The sequence below is a fragment of the Myotis davidii genome, unplaced genomic scaffold, assembly GCF_000327345.1.
Source record: "Myotis davidii unplaced genomic scaffold, ASM32734v1 scaffold328, whole genome shotgun sequence".
Classification (NCBI taxonomy): Eukaryota; Metazoa; Chordata; class Mammalia; order Chiroptera; family Vespertilionidae; genus Myotis; species Myotis davidii.
In genome coordinates, this window is record NW_006300373.1 from 2,338,757 (window position 1) to 2,359,257 (window position 20,501).

The following is a 20,501-nucleotide window of genomic DNA, read 5'->3' on the forward strand; positions in this document are numbered from 1 at the left end:
AACCTAGTGTATAATCTAACCAGCAGGCAGAGCTGTAATGACCTGCAACATGAGCTTGAGACCTACCAACTACTCGCAGGACACAGGCAGAAGCATTTACCCCTAATGAGCGGGGTTTTCTCCAAGAGCAACAAGTCCCGCCCGTGTGTGCAGAGCTGTCCCGGAGCCCGCAGACTCTGTGGTTTACACTCGATGTGAGTGACGTGCCTCTGCACTGTCAGCCTCAAAACCTCACCGCTGCCCTTGGCCTGCGATGAAGGCCTCCTGGCCTTGGGGCTCGGGAAGGCGCTCCTTTCCGATGGGGCCTCGTTAACATCTTCCTGATCCGAGTCCACGACGCCAGAAAAGCACACGCGATCGCTGTCTTTGGGGAGCAGCACGGGGCCTCAGACACGGCGTCAGGTCCTCTGCCATTTAGAACTCACATGTCAACGGCGTGTGTGTGTTTTGGGTCTGTTCTCCCTAAACTTTCTGAATTTTTCTATTTCTTTCAGATTTTTCTTCTTTTTTCTTTGTGACCTTCACACATAATGTCTGGAATGCATTTAAAAAACAACTGCGGTAAAACTCACATAACATAAAATTGACCACCTTAACCACTGTCAGTGTGCATTCCAGTGGCATCAAGTACATGCATGTTGTCCCGCCTCTCTTTGCTTCCTGTGTCATAGCACCAGCACCACCACCCATCTCCGGAACGTTTTAACCCCAAACTGGAACTCTGTCCCCATGGAACACGAACTCCCCCTGCCTCCCCCTTTCTGCCCCCGGCACCCACCATTCTACTTTCTGTCTCTGTGAACTGGACTATACTCGTCCCCGGACTTGGCAGATAAAAACGTGAGGCCAGCGCCCAGTGCTGCCATTGACTAGCCCCGTGATCTTCTCCAGGCGTGTGATCTAAGTCTTGGTTTTCACTTCATCACAATGGGGAGAATGAGGTCTCCCTTATCCTCCTAGGAGTTTTGTAGCGATTAAAAGAGTTAGCCATAGATGAAAGTGCCTGTTCCAGCCCGTCGGCAGGAATGAAACGGGCGAGGAAAGCAGGGGGACAGGACTCCAGCGCGAGTCTGGCTGGCGATGACATTAACTGGAGATGAAAAACAGGAGAAAGACTTCAGGAAGTCGGGGAAGGAAAACGTTAACTTTGATTCTGGGCTTTCTGAATCTCCGGGGCTGGTGGGAACTTGTATGTAATATCCTGGAGACCGTTTTAAGGGTGGGTTTGGGCTGGAGATGAGGATTTTTTGAGTGTTCTCTGCAAGGAACTCATTTTGAGAAGATGAGATTGCCTGAAGGAAGCAAGTTATCTGAAGCGAGGAAAGGAAGAAGGGTGGGAAATGTCTGCCGTTTGGGGCAGAGGAAGAAAGATCTGAAACAGACCGAGGAGGAGGGAGCAGAGGCTAGAGGCTGGAAGGGAGAGGGTGTCATAGAAACCAAGGGCAGCCCTAGCCGGTGTGGCTCAGTGGGTAGAACATAGGCCTTCGGACTGAAGAATCCCGGGTTCGTTTCCCGGTCAGGGCACATGCCCAGGTTGTGGGCTTGTTTGGTTTGTAACAGGAATTGCGCACACATTTGTCTCTGTACCATTGAACTTAATCTTGACAACAGCCCTGTGAGGTAGGTATGGTTACTGTATCCGTTTCCTTGATGGGGAAACCGAGGCACAGGGAGGTTAAGGAACTTACTCAAGTAACCTACTCCCCAGCTAGTGATTGGCAGAGGCAGGATTTGAGCCTATAAAGTCTGATCTGGAGCTGTAGCTCTTAAGCAGGATTTCAGGCTGTGCCGTCGCATCTTGCTGCCTAGTTGTTGGAGGCCACTTCGAGAGACAGCTGCTCATCTGCAGTTACAGGAGGAAGAGCTGAGTGCAAAGCCGGGCCTCTGTGAGTGCGTCTCAGCTTGGAGCGGGTTTTCCAGGGTAAGGAGATGACGCACGCGTCGGTTTGGTTCGGTGGCAAGCCTCGGGCTTTGCGGAAGGATACATCCATTAGAATTATCACTCACTGTTTATCGGACAAGCCAGCGTGCCCGAGTTGTCATTAGCGATCTAATTCGGAGAGGGAGCGTGAGAACATAAAATGCACACATCGGATAGGACTCCGCACCTGCTGATGAAGCACGGAGCTCTCCTCGGTGCCCCAGTCAAGAAAGTGCGACCACAGAGCGCGCGTGTGGACTTTCTGGAATCCTGCGAATGAATAAGTGAAAACCAAAAAGCAACACCTACTCTGCATTATAAACCTTTGAAATAGCTACCGAGTCACTGACTCGTCCAGGCATTTTTCTTTAACTCTCATGGTGGCTGGACAAAGGGAACGGTTGAAATCGCTGTGTCTGCCGCAGAGGGGTTTTTTCTTGTTTTCAAAGGAACCTCTCCGGCCTCGTGTAAGTCACCGGGGGCCACCCAAGGGGGTGTATTAACATGTGATCACGCAGCGGTAGAGAGCAGGGGAGTGGACGGTCGCGGAGGTCGCTTACTGATGTCATTCCCGCTCCCTGGCGGACATCTCCTTTCCCGGGGCACGTTGTCTGGTCAGGTTTAATGGTTCAAGCTTTTTAAAATGACAGAGGACTCAGAGGTGCTGTGGGTCTCGAGTGTTATTATTTCCCATCAGCCTGCTAGCGGGAAAGTGCCCGGTTCCATCACGCTCATGCCAGGCTGGGCCAGGCCCCTGGTGGGATCTCCAGGCGCTGACCCCTGGCCTCCGAGCAGACCAAGCAGATGTGAAATTACAAGGCGGGGCGGTCCCTGAAGACTGACCTACGGCTGGGAGAATTGGAATTATTTTTCATCTAAATGGGTGTGGCCAAGAGGAGAATTTTTCTCTCTCCTCTTGGAAATGCAGGGGATGCGTTATGAGGTCCTTGGAGCTGGAATGTAGGAGCAGTAGCACTGAAGGAGGTTGTTTTTTTTTTTTTAATTCTTTATTGTTGAAAGTTTTACATGCCTCCCTTTTCCCCCATTGACCTCTCCCTGCCTGCCCCGTACCCCGCTCCACACCCCCCTCTCCCACTGCGTACGCCCCAACCTCCCTATTGTCTGTGTCCATTGGCCATGCTCATATGCATGGATTCAAGTCCTTTGGTTGAGTTCTTACCCACCCCACCCCTTCCCTCTGAGGTTTGAGGGTCTGTTCGACGCTTCTGTGTCCGTGGATCTATTTTTTGTTCATCAGTTTATGTGGTTCATTATATTTCACAAATGAGGGAGGTCATGTGATATTTATCTCCCTCCAACTGGCTTATTTTGCTTAGCATAATGCTCTCCATTATGCGTTATTAGATCCTTGGAGCTGGAGTGTAGGAGCAGTAGCACTGAAGGAGTTTTAATTAACCTGTTATCTCTCTTTTATGGTCTGGAATGGTATTGCCCTTCTCTGGTATCCATTGACAATATCACGGGTCTTATGATCGTGAAGAGGAATCTTGGGTAAGTGGTTATCTCTGCTTTCAGTCGAATATTTGGAAGTGGCTCAAGGAAATTCTAGTTTACAAGGCTCCAAATGAAGTGAGAAGAAGTTAGAAGTGTTCCAAGTCATTATCCCTGAGTAAAGAATCCAACATTTTGTTTTGTTAAAGACACATGTTGCTTTGGTACCAATGTTACAGTCTTCAGATGTGGGAACCATCCTTCCCCCAGTGTGTCAGTCCTTCCCACAACCAACCCTTAATCTTTGTTTCTTTTGAGATCCTGTTTAGCTGCTTTCCATCATAGATACTTTTTCTTCTCAGGAAACTTTCTTTTCCTTTTGAAACGTGGACTACATTCTTAAATTTGATGATTGTAGGTGGGAACTCAATATCAAGTTGGTGAGACAAATAGTGTTTGATATTCAGATTATTACATGAAGAGCTTAACTATATATTCTGTACCTGTGGTTTTACTTATTTTAAAACATTTACCTTGAAAGAGTAATATGGAATGCCACGGCCAACTTTGTGCAATATTTGGGAAAGTATGAATTATAGTGAAAGGTGCTGTCTTAGGGAGGACGCGTTGTAAGTGCTGGAATATTTAATGTTACAGCTGGATACAAGAGAGGGGAACTCCTTTAGGAATGAATGAATTTGTTGGAAAGTTGCTCGTAATAAAAGAAGGAAAGAGAAGTGAAGAGAATTCTAATCAACTTGCATGAAACCCACATTCCTTGTCTTTACATGGATGCAAAGTATAGACTCTTAGATTTAAAACAGGATAAGATAAATACCCCAGCAAGAAAAAGAAAAAAACAGACAGAGGACAGGAACAGGAATTTCACAAAAGCGCTACTGCAAATGGCAGTTAAGGAATGAAGTTACTCAAGACCTGATAAACAATCAAAGAGGTGTAGATTAGAGTGAGCCTGTTTTTTATTTATCTATCCACTTGCCGAAGATTGAAGAGCTTGATAATAAGTGGAGTGTGAGTATGTGGAGAAGTGGGCATTGTCTGCCGGTGGGCAGGGAGTGGGTATGTTTCCCTGGAGGGCAATTTCACAATGTGAGCCGAGAGTCAACAGAGCAAACCTTTCCACCTTGGGAATCTCTTGCTGAGAATTTTTATCACAAAGAAATCACCTGTGCCTTCTTGTCAGATGGTAAGCGCACAGTTTGTGTATACCTTCTGCTCCAAACACACCTATCAGGGACAGATAACAAAAAACAGAAGGAAGGAGTCACACCTGGGCTTATAGACGAGGTGTCCTGGACTGGGATGAGCTGGGATGAGCTGGGTTGAAACGATGGTCCTGCAAGGGCTCCCAGTGTGGAAGCAAAACGTAGCCACTGTGAGTTCAGGTCCCGTGAGGTAGTAGGGACTAAACGTTTCCCCCTGGAGATGGGCTAAAACCAAGCTAACTGTTTGTGAAGCCAGGGGCGGAGGGGAAGTTGTACTTCTCACCAAAGAGACTGAGAAAAGACCACCAGGTCTCGGAAATAGCTTGTATGTGGAGATAAGGGTTTTGAGGGGCAGGATAAGATAGGTAAACCTTCAAGAATAGAAACTGAATTAGTCTGATTGACTGCGGGGGAGAGATTGTGAGGCTCGAATCATCATTTAACGGAATGGCTTGGTCCAGGACGGGGTTATAGGGATCCTGGTGGAGGCTGCTGCTCAACCAATATGAGGAAAAAGGTGAGCGTAGATGGAGGGAGAGAGGAAGGAGGGGAAAAAGCAAAGGCAAAAAAGTCCACTCAGAATGAGCCTTCAGAACAAAATACCAAAGTACTTGAAGAAAATAAATGCTAGTAAAGATAGCAAACAGAATCAGTAATGAGAACAAAAGATCGACGTAGCTGAGATTAATTTTATAGAGAGGTCAGTCAAAGACTCGAATAAGCATGTTCAGGAAATTCAAAGGGGTAAGTAAAGACGTCCTGCTGATGAAAGTGAGATTTAAAAATGCTCCAAAATATGTATATCATAGAAATAATAAACTTAATAGATGGTAAGAGCTTTAGACCTAACAATTAAAAAGAGAATTGGTGAATTGGAAGAGAATACTGAGGAATTCAGCCAGGATGTAGGGCAAAAAAAAAAAAAAAAAGATAAAAGATTTAAAAAGGGGAGCGAGAGAACATTGAAGAGAGTTGAGAGGTTCCACATATGACTAACAGGAGTTCCAGCAAAAAGAATGAAGGTCATGATGGGGAAGAAAAATTTGAGGAGCTAAGAGTTGAAAATTGTCCTTACTTCAAAAAAGACACGAGTCCTCAAATACTTTGAGTAGTACCATCTGTTGATAACTATGGAATACAAGGGATATAAAGGAAGAAAATTCTTAGGGGACTCAAGATATAACAACACATTATCTGTAAAAGAAAGATTCTTATTCTAACAACAGATACTAGAAGATGGGAATAAAATCCTCAGAGTGCTAAAGGAAGATTACAGTTCATTTAAATTTTTAAAACCCAGGTAGTCTTTGATTCAAGAGTGAGAAAAAAAACGTAGATATTTTCAGTGATAAAAAATAGACTAGGACAGTTACCATCCATAGACTGTCTAGGAAAACTTAAAAGTTGTAATTTAGTAAGAAGAACAGTGAACCCAGAATGCAGGTTTTTATTACAAGAAACAAGGATGAGCATAGAAATTGATGAAATGTGTTGGCAAATGCCCTTAATTATGGGTTTAAAATGCTACTTTTTTGGGGGGGGGCGGTTTTAAAATGAATACAAAACTAAAACAGTAACTAATGAGAATGTGAGAAGGAGGAGGTAAGCCATGTGTGATACAATGTTAGGGACTCAAAAGAACACACACTATGGGTATTACTGGTGTCTAAGAATAATAAGAACAATATGATACATTTGAGAACTTAGATGGATTGGATACCTATCTAGAAAAACATATATAACTTAAATTGCCTTAAGAAGTAGTAAAAAGTCTGACTAAAGCAATGAAAAAACCGGAATGACATTTTTAAAAGTCTATGTCCTGCGTGCCAACAGGTCCAATTTTGCTGGCAAGATGTACCATATTTAGGTAATGCTCACTTTTGCCATTCCCTGATTTAGAACAATTTTATTGGTGTAATTGACATACCATAAACTGTACATGTTTAATTTGTACAACTTGTTAAGTTTTGACATGTGTATGTACTTGTAAAACCACCATAAAAATCATGGTACCTCCCATATTCATTACACCAGGTACTTTCTCTGCGCCTCTTACTAATACTTCCCTCTTCCTCCAGCCCTGGCCCCAGGCAACCACCAATTGCTGTTTGTCACTGTTGATTAATTTGCATTTTCTAGAATTTTGCTAATACGGAATAAAACAGTAGGCACTCTTTGTTTTGGCCTGTCTTCTTTCTCTTAGAATAGTGATTTTGAAATCCATTCATATAGTTGTATATACCCACAATTCTTTCCTTTTTATCCCTGAGTAGTGACTTTTTGGGTGCTATACCACGATTTCTTTTTTTTTATTTATTCAATATGCTACGAATTTTTTTTTTATTCATTTGATGGATATCTGGGTTGTTTGCAGTTGTTGGCAATTACAAATACAGCTCCTGTGGACATTTATGTGCACATTTTTGTGCACAGATATAAGCTGCCATGTTGTAGGTACCTGTCTGACCTCTTTGAGAAGTTGGCAGATTGTCTTCCAAAGTGGTTGGACCATTTTATTTTCGTAAGAGCAGTGCTTAAGAGTTCTGGCTTTGAGAGTTTTGAGAATAGAAGTTCTTGGTGAAGTTTATCACTGGTTTTTCTTTTATGGATTATGTTTTTGGTTTCATATCTAAAAAAACGTTGCCTTGCCTAACCTAAAGACTCAAAAGAATTTCCCATTTTCTTCTACTAATATTTTAATTTAGCTGTTATATTTACATTTATTTTTAGGTTTTGCATTGATATATTTATTCATTTAGAGTTAATTTTTATATATGGTACAAGATGTGGATTAAATTTAAAAAAATATGGATATCTAATTCTTCAAGTAGTATTTGTTGAAAAAAATTTCTTTCTCCATTGAATTAACTTTGAATCTTTGTCAAAAATCAACTGACCACAAATAGGTGGGCCTATTTTTGGATTCTCTGGTATTCATTTATATATTTGTCTACTTTTATGCCAGTACCACACTTGTCTTGATTTCTGTTGTTTTATAATTAGTGAAGTCCTTCAACGTGTTCTTCTGTTCCAAAGTTGTTTGGCCATTTCAGGTCTTGGCATTTTTATATGAATTTCAGCAGTGTGCCAATTTTTACAAAAGAGCCTGCAGGGATCTTGGACTGGGACTGCATCAATTTGGGGACAATTTGACCTTGAGTCTTCAGATCTATGAAGATAGTTAATCTTTTCATTTACTTAGGACTTCTTTAAGTTCTTTCAGCAATGTTTTATTGGAATTTTTAAAAATACTAAACTGGAAAATCTTTTGTTAGGTTTATCCCTAAGTACTTTATCATTTTTGATGTTATTGTTTATGGTGTTATTTAAAAAGCTTAATTTCAGATAGTTGGTTGCTAGTATGTAGAAATACCTGATTTTTGTATATTGACCTTGCAACCTTGCTGCCCTTGCTGTAAATTGTATCCTGCAACCTTGCTGAAAGTATTAGTTCTAATTGTTTTTTTTGTAGATTCTGTAGGATTTTCTCTCCAGGTACTTATAGCATATGCAAATAAAGACAGTTTTTTTTGTTTGTTTGTTTTGTTTTTAATCCTCACCCCGGGGATATGTGTTTTTATTAATTTTTTTCTTTTATAGCGAGAAGAAGGGGGAGAGAAAGAGAGAGAGAGAGAAATATTGATGTGAGAGAGAAAGGTCGATTAATTGCCTCCCTATGCACCCTGACTGGGGAGCAAACTCACAATCTAGGTGTGTGCCCTGACTGGGAATTGAACCCACAATCTTTTGATGTATGAGATGACACTCCAACTGAGGCACCCAGCCAGGGCTAAAGACAGTTTTATCTATTCTGTATTTCTCCTAGTCTAGATGCCTTTTATTTCTTTTTTCTGGCCGTATTACACTGCCTAGATAGAACCTTCAGTACAATCTGTTTTTTTTTTTTAATCTTTATTGTTGAAAGTGTTAAAGCTGTCTCAAATTTTTTCCCCCAGTGACCCTCTCCATCCTGCTTCTGCCTTTCCTCTTAAGTAGTCTTGCTCCGAGGGGTGATAGCAGGCGTCGTTGCCTTTTTCCTGATCGTACGATGAACTCTTTGAGGCTCTCCCCACTTGGTCTGATGTTAGCTGTGTGGTTCACAGGCCTGTTTATCAGGGTGAAGAACTTCTCCAGGACCGACGTTGGGCACTGACTCATGTCCTTGCTGCAGGAATTCAGTGACCCTGCGGTTTTTCCCTCTGAGCCTGATAATATGAAAAATTCTGTCGATGTTCAAATGTGAAAACCACCCTGGCATTTCTGGGATAATACCCGGTCATGATCTATTACCCTCTTTATGTGTTGTTGGATTCCATTTGCTAAGATTTTATTAATAGCTTGTGTACTCCTATTCCCAAGGGGATATTGGTCTGTAATTTTGTTGTGATAATTCTGCTTGGTTTGGGGATTGCATTTCATTCATTTTCTGCAGGAGTTTATGCAGATGGATATTGGAGCTTTCTGAAATGGTTGGTAGAATTCCATAGTGAAGGTTTTGTGCGTGGAGTTTTCTTTGTGGGCAGTTTTTAAGATACAGATTCAATTTCATTATTAGATAGAGGGCTATTCAGATTATCTCCTTCTTGAGATAATTTGTATCTTTCAACGAGATTTTCTGTTTTGTCCAAGTTCTAAAACGTATTGCTATAAAGTTCATAATATCTCCTGTTATGCTTTCAGTTGGTATATTGAGGCTTCAGTGTGCTTTTTTCCTTATCAATCTGGCCAGAGATTTTACATTTCTCCAGGAGCTAGCTTCTGGCTTCATTGATTTTCTTCTCTGCTTTCTATTTTATTGATTCCTACGCAGCTCTTTTATAATTTTCTTTCACCTGCTTGCTTTGGATTTCATTTGCTCTTCTTTTTTCATTTTCTTCAGGTGGAAGCGGAGGTCATTGATTTGAAATCATTTTTCTTGTTAATACAGGCATTAGTGTTACAAATTTCCCTGTAAATATTGCTCTAGCTGCAACCTAGACAGTTTTTAAATGTTTCGTTTTCACTTTTATTCATTTTAAAACTTTCCTAATTTCTTGTGTGGTTTCTCCTTCGACCAGATATTTGGGGAGTTTCGAGATATATATTTTTATTTTCGATATTTAATTCGATTTTGTTAGAGAACATCCTCCCCCCCTCCTCCCCAGCTTCACTGAGATACAATGAACATGTAACATTGTTTACGTGTAAGGTCTAAAACGTGATGCTTAGGCACATGTGTATGTATGGGGAACGAGGCCCACACCTCCATCCTCGCACACAGTTCATGGGTTTTCCTTCCTGTCTCGTGTCTGTGTCCCGCCTGCCTGCCAGAGCTGTGGAGGTGGGCACAGGCCGCCTGGGAGGGACTCCACATGCTCCGCCTGCCCGCGGGAGGTCCGAGGCCTGAATCTTCTCTGGCTTTACGTGTGGCATCCACGAGCAGCTTGACGTATTTGACACGAGTGGACAGCGAGGCCGTGTGAGCAGAGCAGTGTGCCGTGGGGCCGGCTGTGTGTGTTTATCTGGACACCAGGCCGGGGAGCCAGAGCTGACAGCCAAACACGAGGGCCTTCTACTCCACTCCCCGGTGCATTTCCACGTGGTGTGTGTTTGCCAGCTGGTGGGCATGGGGCACAAAGAAATGGTCTGAGCTGTTTCCCCCCTCTTCACTATGTAGTCTGTGATGGCTCCCCCCACTGCGCCTCACCCCCCCTCAATATTTCATTGTATCTCACAGAGTATGCACTTTCTAAGACTAAGTCCAAAATCATCTTTATACTGCATGTCATGTTAAGAATGAATGGGTCATACGTCTGAGTTGCTATTAGGTAATATGCTGAATAGGCCATATGTTCATGTAGTTCAAAGCCAAGGCACTATAAAACGGAATAGTTTGAATGGTCTCGCTCCACCCCTGTCCCCTTTCGCCATCCCCCACCTCCGCCCCTACAGATCAGTGACCACCTGAATAGCTTGTCACTGTCCTTGATGTTCCTGTGGGCACATTCAAGCAGGGGTCTGTCCCTCGCCTCACTGCCCAGTAAACCCCGTCTTTCCCTGCATTTGACCATGTGGATGTACATGGTTTGTTTAACCACCCTCTATGGACAGACACTTGAATTGTTTCTCATCTTTTTGTTGAGTCAACGTCTAATTCACCTGCCGTAAAACCCACCTTTACGAGTGCACACGGAAGTGGTTTTTAGAGTGTTTCCAAGCTCCCGTTCTACCAGCAGCGATCCGGTGAGTGGCTTGTGCGTACATCCTCCCGAACACGGTACGAGTCTCTGTACCAGAAACACATCCCAGAAGTAGGATTTCTGGGGCAAAGGGAACGTGCGCTTGAACGTTGATGGGAACGGTACTGTGTGCACCCCCGAGAGTGAGAGGAGGCCTCGTTTCTCCATCGCCGTGCCCGTGACTCTGCCCTTTTATAAGGCAGCCTTGATTTTGAAGAAATGTGGGATGTTCATGAACGACCAGTGTCAGCTGCTGTTGACTCCTGATCCATTTCACCAAAAGTAAATGTGACCAGAAGTTCTTTTTAAGTGGATAAATATTGTTATTTATTACTGACCGTGGGCGTTATTCGGTCCAGTTGCAGGTTGTGAGTGTTGATGCACAGAGCAGATTTCACCCGTGTGGCCTCACGCTGTGTGGTTTCCTGACCCCCATTCCCTCCCGTCCTGTTGGTGTAACAATGCTCACATGTTAACATTCAAATTCCACAGGCCTGAAGATCAGTGATCTCCTGCTTGCCCTGGAGTGTGAACATCCTTGTAGAATTTTATTGTTTCAATGCAGCCTTCCAAATCCTAATGCTTTATATCTGTCTGAAACGCGGGCCTCACCTGAGCTGAGAAGTGGTTGCTTCCGTAATGTTTTAGCTGGAGTCTGAGTTGTAAACAGAATTCCAGCCTCCACCCGTGCTTGTTGGGCTGCGGGATGGGCCTGGGGCTGTTTCCATGGGGCCACACCTGCCGGGCTCTGTGAGAAAGTTTAGACATTCAAGTCGGCTAACTACTTTCTGGTATTCTCTCTCTCTCATTGGAAAATAAGGGCTTGTCTTATATTTGGGGTCACGTTCTAGTCAGTCACCAATAATAATTATTATTTTTAAACAGAAGCTGAGGCTGTTCGAAGAGCTTGAAGACACGTGGCTTCCTTATCTGACCCCCAAAGACGATGAGTTCTATCAGCAGGTAAGGCCTTTGAAATACCTTCATCAGCCCTGACCGGTTTGGCTCAGTGGATGGAGCTTCGGCCTGCGGACTAAAAGGTCCCGGGGTCAATTCCGGTCAAGGGCATGTACCTTGGTTGTGGGCACATTCCCAGTAGGGGGTGTGCAGGAGGCAGCTGATGGATGTTTCTCTCTCATCGATGTTTCTAACTGTCTATCCCTCTCCCTTCCTCTCTGTAAAAAATCAATAATATATGTTTAAAAAAGAAAGAAAAAAAAGAAATACCTTTGTCAGTTTCTAGGGATTTGTTTTGCTCTACATGAGTTTCCCTCCGCCTCCTACGCATTCTTGCTCTTTCTGGAACAAACCAAGCACACTCCTGCCCCAAGGCCTTTGCACTCAATGTTCCCTCAGCCTGGCACTCTGTCCCGCCCTAGGTATCTGCAGGGCTTGTCTGCTCATTTCCTGCTTCCTCTGTTCAGCCTTCGCCTGATCTGAGACGCCTTCTGACACCCTGTGTAAAGCAGCGCCCTTCACCTCGCTCCCCTGCCCTACCTCCCACTCCCCTGCCCGACTTACTGGGCTTTATGTTTCCCCACAGCACGCAGTACAATCTCAAATGCTATATATTTTATGAAATAAACAAGCACGCACTAGATAAATAAGTTAAGTACTGTACGAGTTGCAAGCTATATATAGTATTTGTTTCTATCTTGTATATATAAACAGCTCCCCGAGAGAGTATAGAAGGTTTGGTCTCTCCGTCTTCCCAGTACCTAGTGCTTGGCACATGGTATGTGCTCCATAAATATGGATTCAATAAATGAAGGTTTTCCAGATCCCCTGCCTAACTATTTATCTCCTGCCCCCAGAGCAGTACATTCCTACGTCCACTGCGATAAGCCTTTCTCTAACTTTCGGTGTATATTTCTGTCTGTCCTGTTAAACGGAGAGATGCTATCACACAGGGCCTAGCCTGTGTTATCATTGTATTCATGACACCTTAGGCCAGTGATGGCGAACCTTTGGAGCTCGGCGTGTCAGCATTTTGAAAAACCCTAACTTAACTCTGGTGTCACATATAGACATTTTTTGATATTTGCAACCATAGTAAAACAAAGATTTATATTTTTGATATTTATTTTATATATTTAGGTGCCATTTAACAAAGAAAAATCAACCAAAAAAATGAGTTCACACGGGTGTCATAGGTTCGCCGTCACTGCCTTAGACAGTGTCTGGTGCATAGTGGATATTCGCTAAGTTGTAAATAATTTTGTAAGAACTATCAAATGAATGAAGGAACGAACATACTTCTGTGTATCACTTTGTAGCAAACCACATGCCATCACCAGACTCCAGGGCCACGGAAGAGTAGAGCCCATTTGTCAGGGGATGGCTGCCAAGCCATAAGCATGTTGCAGGGAAAATGATACGGAAAACATGGCCAGCATGGGGGAATTTCTGTGGAGTGCAAGATGTAAAGTGTTACCAGGAGAACCTACGAACGGCCAGTTTAGAACCCTACTCCCACCAGATTGATGTATCCTGGGACTTTTGAATGAAGGACATTTCTCAAGACCCTTGAAGGTTTTAAATTTTACTCTTCACTCTCCCTAGGCCAAGTTCCACTGGGCTTCACTTAGGAGCGCGTCCGGGGACTGGTTTCTTACTCACTTAGCACCATGTCTGACCGCTCTGTCTGATAACATTCTCTCAGCAGCATCCCTTGATCTGAGAGGAAGGAGGAGAATTTTCATAGGAGGCTGTAAAGTAGGGAGAATACAAAACCTATTCTCCAGAGAACCTAGAGTTCCACATCGTCCAGCCATCGATGAAGGCCTGGCACGTTGGCGATTTATATCTGAAGTACCTTTCCAAATGCTTATTAAACGATATGATCATCATCTTTTTTGTCGTTTTGAAGATCTCAAGAAATATATTATGTGGCCCAACAACTATTAATATAATTGCATGACTGCAGACGCCCTGGAAAAACTTTAATGGGATTAAATGAAAAAGATTTTTCCCGGGTATTTGGGAATCTGCCAACGGCTGTTCCAATTACCGTGCGGTATCTGATGCCCTACGTGTAACTGTCCAAAACGGAACGTGAACTGTTTTGTTGAATAGAATTAATTAATATTAAATTACTGGATGTTCAGTTCTTTTCCAGAGTTACACGCTGTTCTATTTAAAGAAGAAATTAACAAACTCTATCCAGCACTTTTATGTATCTGGCACTAATCTAATTATTCTATAAATATTAAGAGAGGGCATTCAGGTTCGATGTTTTTTTCTCTCTTGCATATTACTTTTTGAGATAATGATGATATTAGCCCATTGTTCTTATATGTATTTATTATAGTCAAAATTGCCTACATTTATCTTTGCAAATTTGAAAAACATACAGCTATCTAAAGAAGACAATTGAGATTATGCCCAAGTTCACTACCCCAGAGATAAGCACCCTAAACTTTTGGCCATATTTTTCTCCAAATCTTTTTTTTTTTCTTGTGAGTGTTTACATATCTTCATTTTTGAAATGAAAAAAGGATCCGATTGCCTAATTATCTTGTTACCAATTTCTTGTAAAATAGTTGTTTTGTGTTTTGTTTTTTTTTTACATAAAGTGATACAAAAATTCTTCTAAAGTGTGTCACTTTACTACTTCGCGACATGAATGATGTACTAATTCCCTTCGAATCTGCTGCTGGGCATTTCCGTGTTCGGTTTTTAATCATAAGACATAGGATGAATATCCTTATGCTCTGGATACATTTCTCTCTTTCCCCACGATGCACTCTTCCAAGTAGAACACTGTTTTAAACGTCGTGGTATTTACATGTGATCCTCATGGTTACGTGAATTTCCCAGGTCCTCAGAGTTACAGTTCCCCTGTGTTAAATGTATTTTCTATGGTCTCCAGCTACAGTATAGATCGAACAATACCAGCAAGAGTGGTGTGTGCGTATGTCTTCTGTCCATTCTTCCTCTCACTCTGAAGCAGTGTGTTCTAAACAGAGTTCCTGGGCATTCCCTTAATTTTCTTTATCCTTCGCGTGAAGGCCCATGGCGGTAACACTGGAATTGTTACCGTGTGGGGACACTTCCTCCTCAGTTATCTTGCCAGGTAGACGGGTGCTTCACCTGGGGGACTTGCTCCGAGGAGAACCAGTTTAGCGGTAAAACTAGTGACTGCCGTGGCGCCAGAAGGTTCTGTGTCTTGCTCACTGGTTCACACCGCCGCCTCCATGAGCTGTGCAAACGGAAAGGGAGATATTTCTGTTTTCATTTCCAACCTGGATAAACGAGGGCTAGAAACTGGGAATTCCAAACGGGTGCCCGACAGCCTCCGAGGCCGTCCCCAGGGGCGTGCCGTCCAACTCCGCTCTGTGTCGCTTTAAATTCATGATCGCACACCTCAGAGGGGCACACCGAGAGGCAAGGCGTGCCCACTGTGCTTCCCTGCTACCCCACTTCCCCCCACTCAGACCTGCCTCTGACTTCTGCTGCTTCTACTGCCTCCCGAGACTTCCTTCCTGCCTCTGTTTGCCACACCAGCCAGGGTCGGCCCGGTGACGCCGCAGTAACAGGCAGCCCCTCAGTCTCAGCGGCTTCCCCCGGCCATGTTGCCTGTTCATGTCACACATCATGTGTGTGCGGCGGGAAGTCGCTCCCCGTTAAAGCAGCCCCTGAGGAGTTCAGGCAGCCGCCGGCTGGTGACGGTGCCAAAGGGAAGACGGTTCCGGGGGGGTCTGGCACCGGCGATGAAACGCTCTAGGCTAGAAGTGACAGCCATCATTCCTCATTGAGCGCAAGCGGTCCTAGGCTTCACCCTGCACGACGGGCCAGCGGGCGTCACTCTACATGGGGGACAGGGGACAAGTCCAGAACTATTTGGTAAACAGCCCTAATGACCAGCACAGTTCTTCTTAGCTGCTCATTCGTTTTACGTTTTCACCGACAAGTGCCCTTCCCTCCCCACCCCGTTCAAAAATACCCTGAAGCTTAGTCATCTGCCTATTATCAAATTTACTGTACAGTCCTATGAATGTATATCTTCTTTTTTTAAAAAAATATATTTTTATTGATTTCAGAGGTGAAGGGAAAAGGAGAAAGACAAAAACATCAATGATGAGAGAGAGTCATGGATTGGCTGACTCCTGCAAGCCCCCCACTGGGGATGGAGCCTGCAACCCGGGCCTGTGCCCTGACCAGGAATCGAACCCTGACCTCCTGGTTCATGAGTCCACGCTCAAGCACTGTGCCACGCTGGCCGGGCGACAGTTATTTCTTTTTAGATTTCCCCTAATGCTTACAAAGAAACATCCTTCTGCAAAGGCTAAAATTGAGACTCATTCTCGCTCTGGTTTGCAGTGGCAGCAGAAATACCCCAAGCTCGTCCTGCGGGAGGCCGGCAGCGTGCCCGAGGAGCTGCACCGAGAGGTGCAGGCGGCCTTCGCCACGCTGCACAAGCACGGCTGCCTGGCCCGGGACCTGGTGAGGGTCCAAGGCAAAGACCTGCTCACGCCGGTCGCGCGCCTCCTCATCGGCAACCCGGGCTGCACCTACAAGTACCTGAGCACCCGGCTCTTCGCGGTGCCCTGGCCCGTGCGCGGCTCCAACATCACCTACCACGAGGCGGAGGTCGCCACCGCCTGTCAGACCCTCCTCAGCCTCAACAGCTACCTGCAGCTGGAGACCGTCCAGGCCTGGGAGGAGCTGGTTGCCAAAGAGAGAGCGAACATCGACGAGGTGCCCGTGTGCATCGGTCCTGACTTCGGCCTGGGGATCTTCGACGGGCCGGACGAAGCGGACATCCGGAGCAGGTCTGCGTACAACGTGACCTTGCTGAACTTCATGGATCCCCAGAAAATGCCCTACCTGAAGGAGGAGCCTTATTTTGGCATGGGGAAGATGGCGGTGAGCTGGCACCACGACGAGAACCTGGTGGACAGGTCGGCGGTGGCCGTGTACAGTCACAGCTGCGAAGGTACGGTCCGCGCAGGGGACACGCGGCCCCGAGGCGGGCAGGACCGGAGCTGGGCAGGCTCTGGACCGGCCCGTGGGTGTGCTCACGGGTTTGTGCACTTGGGTTTGTATGTGTGTGGTCCCCGGTGTTGCGTGTGTTGTGTGTGTGTGTGTGTGTGTGTGTGTGTGTCCTCTTTAGGTTGGCCACAGCCACGTACCTGCAGGATACAGCTGTGCTGTCTGGTTCCCTGTCACCCTGTGCACAGAGAGGATGTGGTCGCGTGGCAGCACAGCTGTCATTTCGTCCCTCCCGTGCCCCCGGAGAGCCAGGTGCCTTTGTCTAAAGCCCAGAGTAGATTGTACAGTTGCTCTAATTAACTTGCTGATAGAAAGGGCTGGGAAAAGCAAAAGCTGTCAAGCCTTTGCAGGTTCCCCCAGGTGCACATGTCCCGTCTCGCCAAAATGTTTTATTATGGTTGACATCACTGTCTTGTCAAATAGGGACCTGTTCTTGGCTTCATCCCGTTCCGAGTCCTGCCCTTCCTTGCAGACGCCAGCGAGGTGGGCTCTGTAAGCAGGCAGTCCTCACTGTTCAGGAAACGCTCTAGCCCCCCGCCCTCACCCCCACCCCCACCTCATCCCTTCTGCGGGTTTAGACCTCCTAGGGTGCATGTGGCAAACTTGTTCTAGCACTTCCTGAAGTCTGGTCCCCCCAGAACACAGACCAGAGGCTACATTTTGTGTGTGGCCCACCCTGATTTTCCTCCTGTTGTTCAGTTTCTGGGTCTTTAGGGCCTCTGTTGGTTTCCAGAACAGGACTATTAAAAAGGTAGTTGACTCTGTGACCCAGCGTGACCACTGCCAACCTTCTTATCCGCCTGATCACGTGACAAAGGGCTACAAGACCTCAGTTTCGCTTGCTTGCTTGTTGGTGTCTTTTCTTTGTGTATTGAAAGGTGCTTGGAGAACCAGAGTTCTAGATGTCGCCTGAGGGAATGAACTGGAACTTTTAAGGGTCACTGTTTCTGGCAACCGTTTGATTGGATCTGGTGGTGGTTGTTAGTTATTATTTTTTAATACTAAAATGACTTTTGGAAAAGGGGATTTGAAAAAGAAATTCCCACGGCTGTCTTTAAATTTCTTACCATTCCCCCGTCGCAGAATACCCCTCAGGATCGCCACACTATTTCTAACTTTCCCTGGTGCCTGCGGCCTGAAATAAGGGACCGGTTCTGTGGTTGGAAATTTCACCGGCTGCCTTGGCGTCCTGAAGAATGAATGATGCGGCCCCTAGACACTTGCTCCCGGGGGAGTTCATGCTGCCCTCCTGGGAGGAACTGGGACCCGCTGCTCTTTAAGAAGGCCCTGCCAGGGCCTTAGGAACTATGGCATCCACGAACTCTGATGCGAGCCAACCGTGGAGGCTGTTCGTGTCTTTCCTGAGGAGGCCGTGCTCTGAGAGGGAGGCAGTGGTGTGTGGTGGCCCAGCGGCCACAAAGGTGTCTTTGTGCTCCCGGCCCGGTCCGCCCCGCAGCTTAATAGTCCCATTGTCCTCCCAGAGTGTGGGTGACCGAGCGGTTTCTGAAATCTAGAATATCTCTCAGAAAGGAATTTAAATGTTTAATGAATAGCTCCTGTGGTCGGGAGTAGTGAAGACTGATCAAGTGCCTTTATCTATTTATGTGTCTAAATAAATAGATCAAGGTTTGTCCAAGATACAGGTCTATTTATTCAGACACATGAATAGATACAGGTTTGTCCTGCGGTTATCCCCGGGAGGAGGGAACTGCAGATTTGGAACCTCCCCGAAGTCTCTCTAACAATAACAGCAATACCAGGAGCTCTCCTTTATGGGGCACCTACTATGTGCCGGCTGGTGTAAGCATTTTATGTGTATTAGCTCATTCGATTTTTACAACAACGCCATGGGCAAAGTACTGCTCTCATCATTTTACAGGCAAGGAAACGGAGGCAAGAAGGATGGTTCGCTTTTGCACGGCTACACAGCTACGAATGAGTAGAGCTCGGATTGCAACGTAGGCACTTCGGCTTCAGAGCCTTACAGCTTTGGCCAAATGCCTTATAAGCATTTCCTGTCCCCGCAGTGTAGCTATCTCTGGGATCGGGTTTTTTAAATGTCCCCCTCGCCCTAGTTGGTTTGGCTCCAGTGGATAGAGCGTCAGCCTAAGTCCCAGGTTCGATTCCTGGTCAGGGCACATGCCCGGGTTTTGGGCTCGATCCCCAGTAGGGGAGTGCGGGAGCCAGCTGATCAATGATTCTCTCTAATCATTGATGTTTCTATCTCTCTCCCTCTCCTTTCCTCTCTGACATCAATAAAAATATATTTTAAAAAAGCCCACCTCTGGACAGGTTAAGGGAATGTTCTCCTCACTCTTCCTTGGAGGTCCTGATAGCCTCACTTCTCTCCCCCCACAGCATCTGTCTGCACGGGCTCTGGGTGAGCAGAATGCATCAGCTCTGTGCAGCGGAACCTTTCTCAAGGCCTCTGGCCACATGCACGCTGTCGGGTCAGGTGGTTGGCAACTCACGTGCCTTGAAACTTTGTGATGGTGCATTTCTCTCAAGTGACTTCTTCCAGGTGACAGGCGACACGCTTAGTTCTCTGGCCTCCTTAGACGCCTGCCAGAGGCACGTTATGGTGCACTCCAGGAGAGCCATTTAGGCTAAAATCATGTTTGGGGTTCGGGAGGGCTCAGAAGGGCCAAGAGCAGATGTTTCAGGCAACTGCACTGCCTTCCGTGCCCTGGAACTTGTTCGCTGAGCGTCTGCGAAGGGAAGTTCTGTTCTAGAAGCTACGGAGACTCCAAAGGTAGGTCAGATGCCCCTCTGGCCTTGAGAGGACAGGTGAGGGGAGGTGTGCTCTGGGGACCATAATGACGGAAGGACCGAGCATCTGCTCTGGGAGGGTCTTTGGAAGTCACCTGGCCGAAGCCTCTCATCCCGCCGATGAGAACATGGAGGTGGGAGAAGGGACGTGGCCTGTCCAGGGTCACACGGTTACTCAGTGCCGCGAGGGCGTTAGGTGCCGCGGGGAAGGTTCAGAAAAGAAGAGGGAGTTCAGAAAAGAAGCGGCCCTTCCCGCTGAAGTTAATCCAGGGGACGCTGCGGGTCTTTCCGGGCTTTGCTCCCAATACCTTTTCCCAGTGAAGCCTCCGTGTACGTTTACAATGAGCCGGCCGCCCCTCTTCGGTTTAGCTCCGTGTCTAGGGGTCATTGAGAAGTAATTTGTCTAGGATCCGTGTAATTATACCCTAAATTCACTGGCTTCCCAAGCAGCCCTAGTTAATAGATCTCTCCGGTGGGAAGATTGAAATGGTACAAGTTTTAATCAGGAGTGGCTTTGGGGAGCCATGTGTAAATAGACAGAGTATTTGATTTTTCTATTCTAGCTCTGCCGGCAGTCACCCGTGTCACCAGGGTCTATACGTTCGCAGGGAAGGTGTTAGAGACCCATCGTTTCAGACGGCCCTACCCCTTGTTCCTGGCGGGAACGCCCCGAGAAAAAGGTCGCTGACACACAATAACGATTGGTTACTCACCATTTCCGTTCCTTGGAAGGACATCTTCTGTGACTCTGTCTTTCTAGGGAAAACAATTCTGAATTTAATGGCCAGGTTGCCAGACATTGCAGATTCTTGGCACTAATTTCTCGGTTTCCCATGAAGGGCCAAAGAGGAAAAGAAGGGGAGGCGGGGCCGTGCCTCCTGCGCAGAAGTGACGGGGTGACGGGGTGAAAAGTGTGTC

At 45.9% G+C, this 20,501-nt stretch overlaps 1 protein-coding gene across 2 annotated transcripts in view; it reads left to right on the forward strand.

Annotated features, from left to right (window-relative positions):
* FTO (fat mass and obesity associated) overlaps positions 1-20,501 on the forward strand; it is a 282,063-nt gene that overhangs the window by 52,520 nt on the left and 209,042 nt on the right. For both annotated transcript variants that reach the window (XM_006777055.2, XM_006777054.2), the window contains 2 exons: positions 11,706-11,783; positions 16,143-16,758. In XM_006777055.2, coding sequence (XP_006777118.1) covers positions 11,706-11,783; positions 16,143-16,758 — 694 coding nt within the window. The remainder of the gene's footprint in view (positions 1-11,705; positions 11,784-16,142; positions 16,759-20,501) is intronic.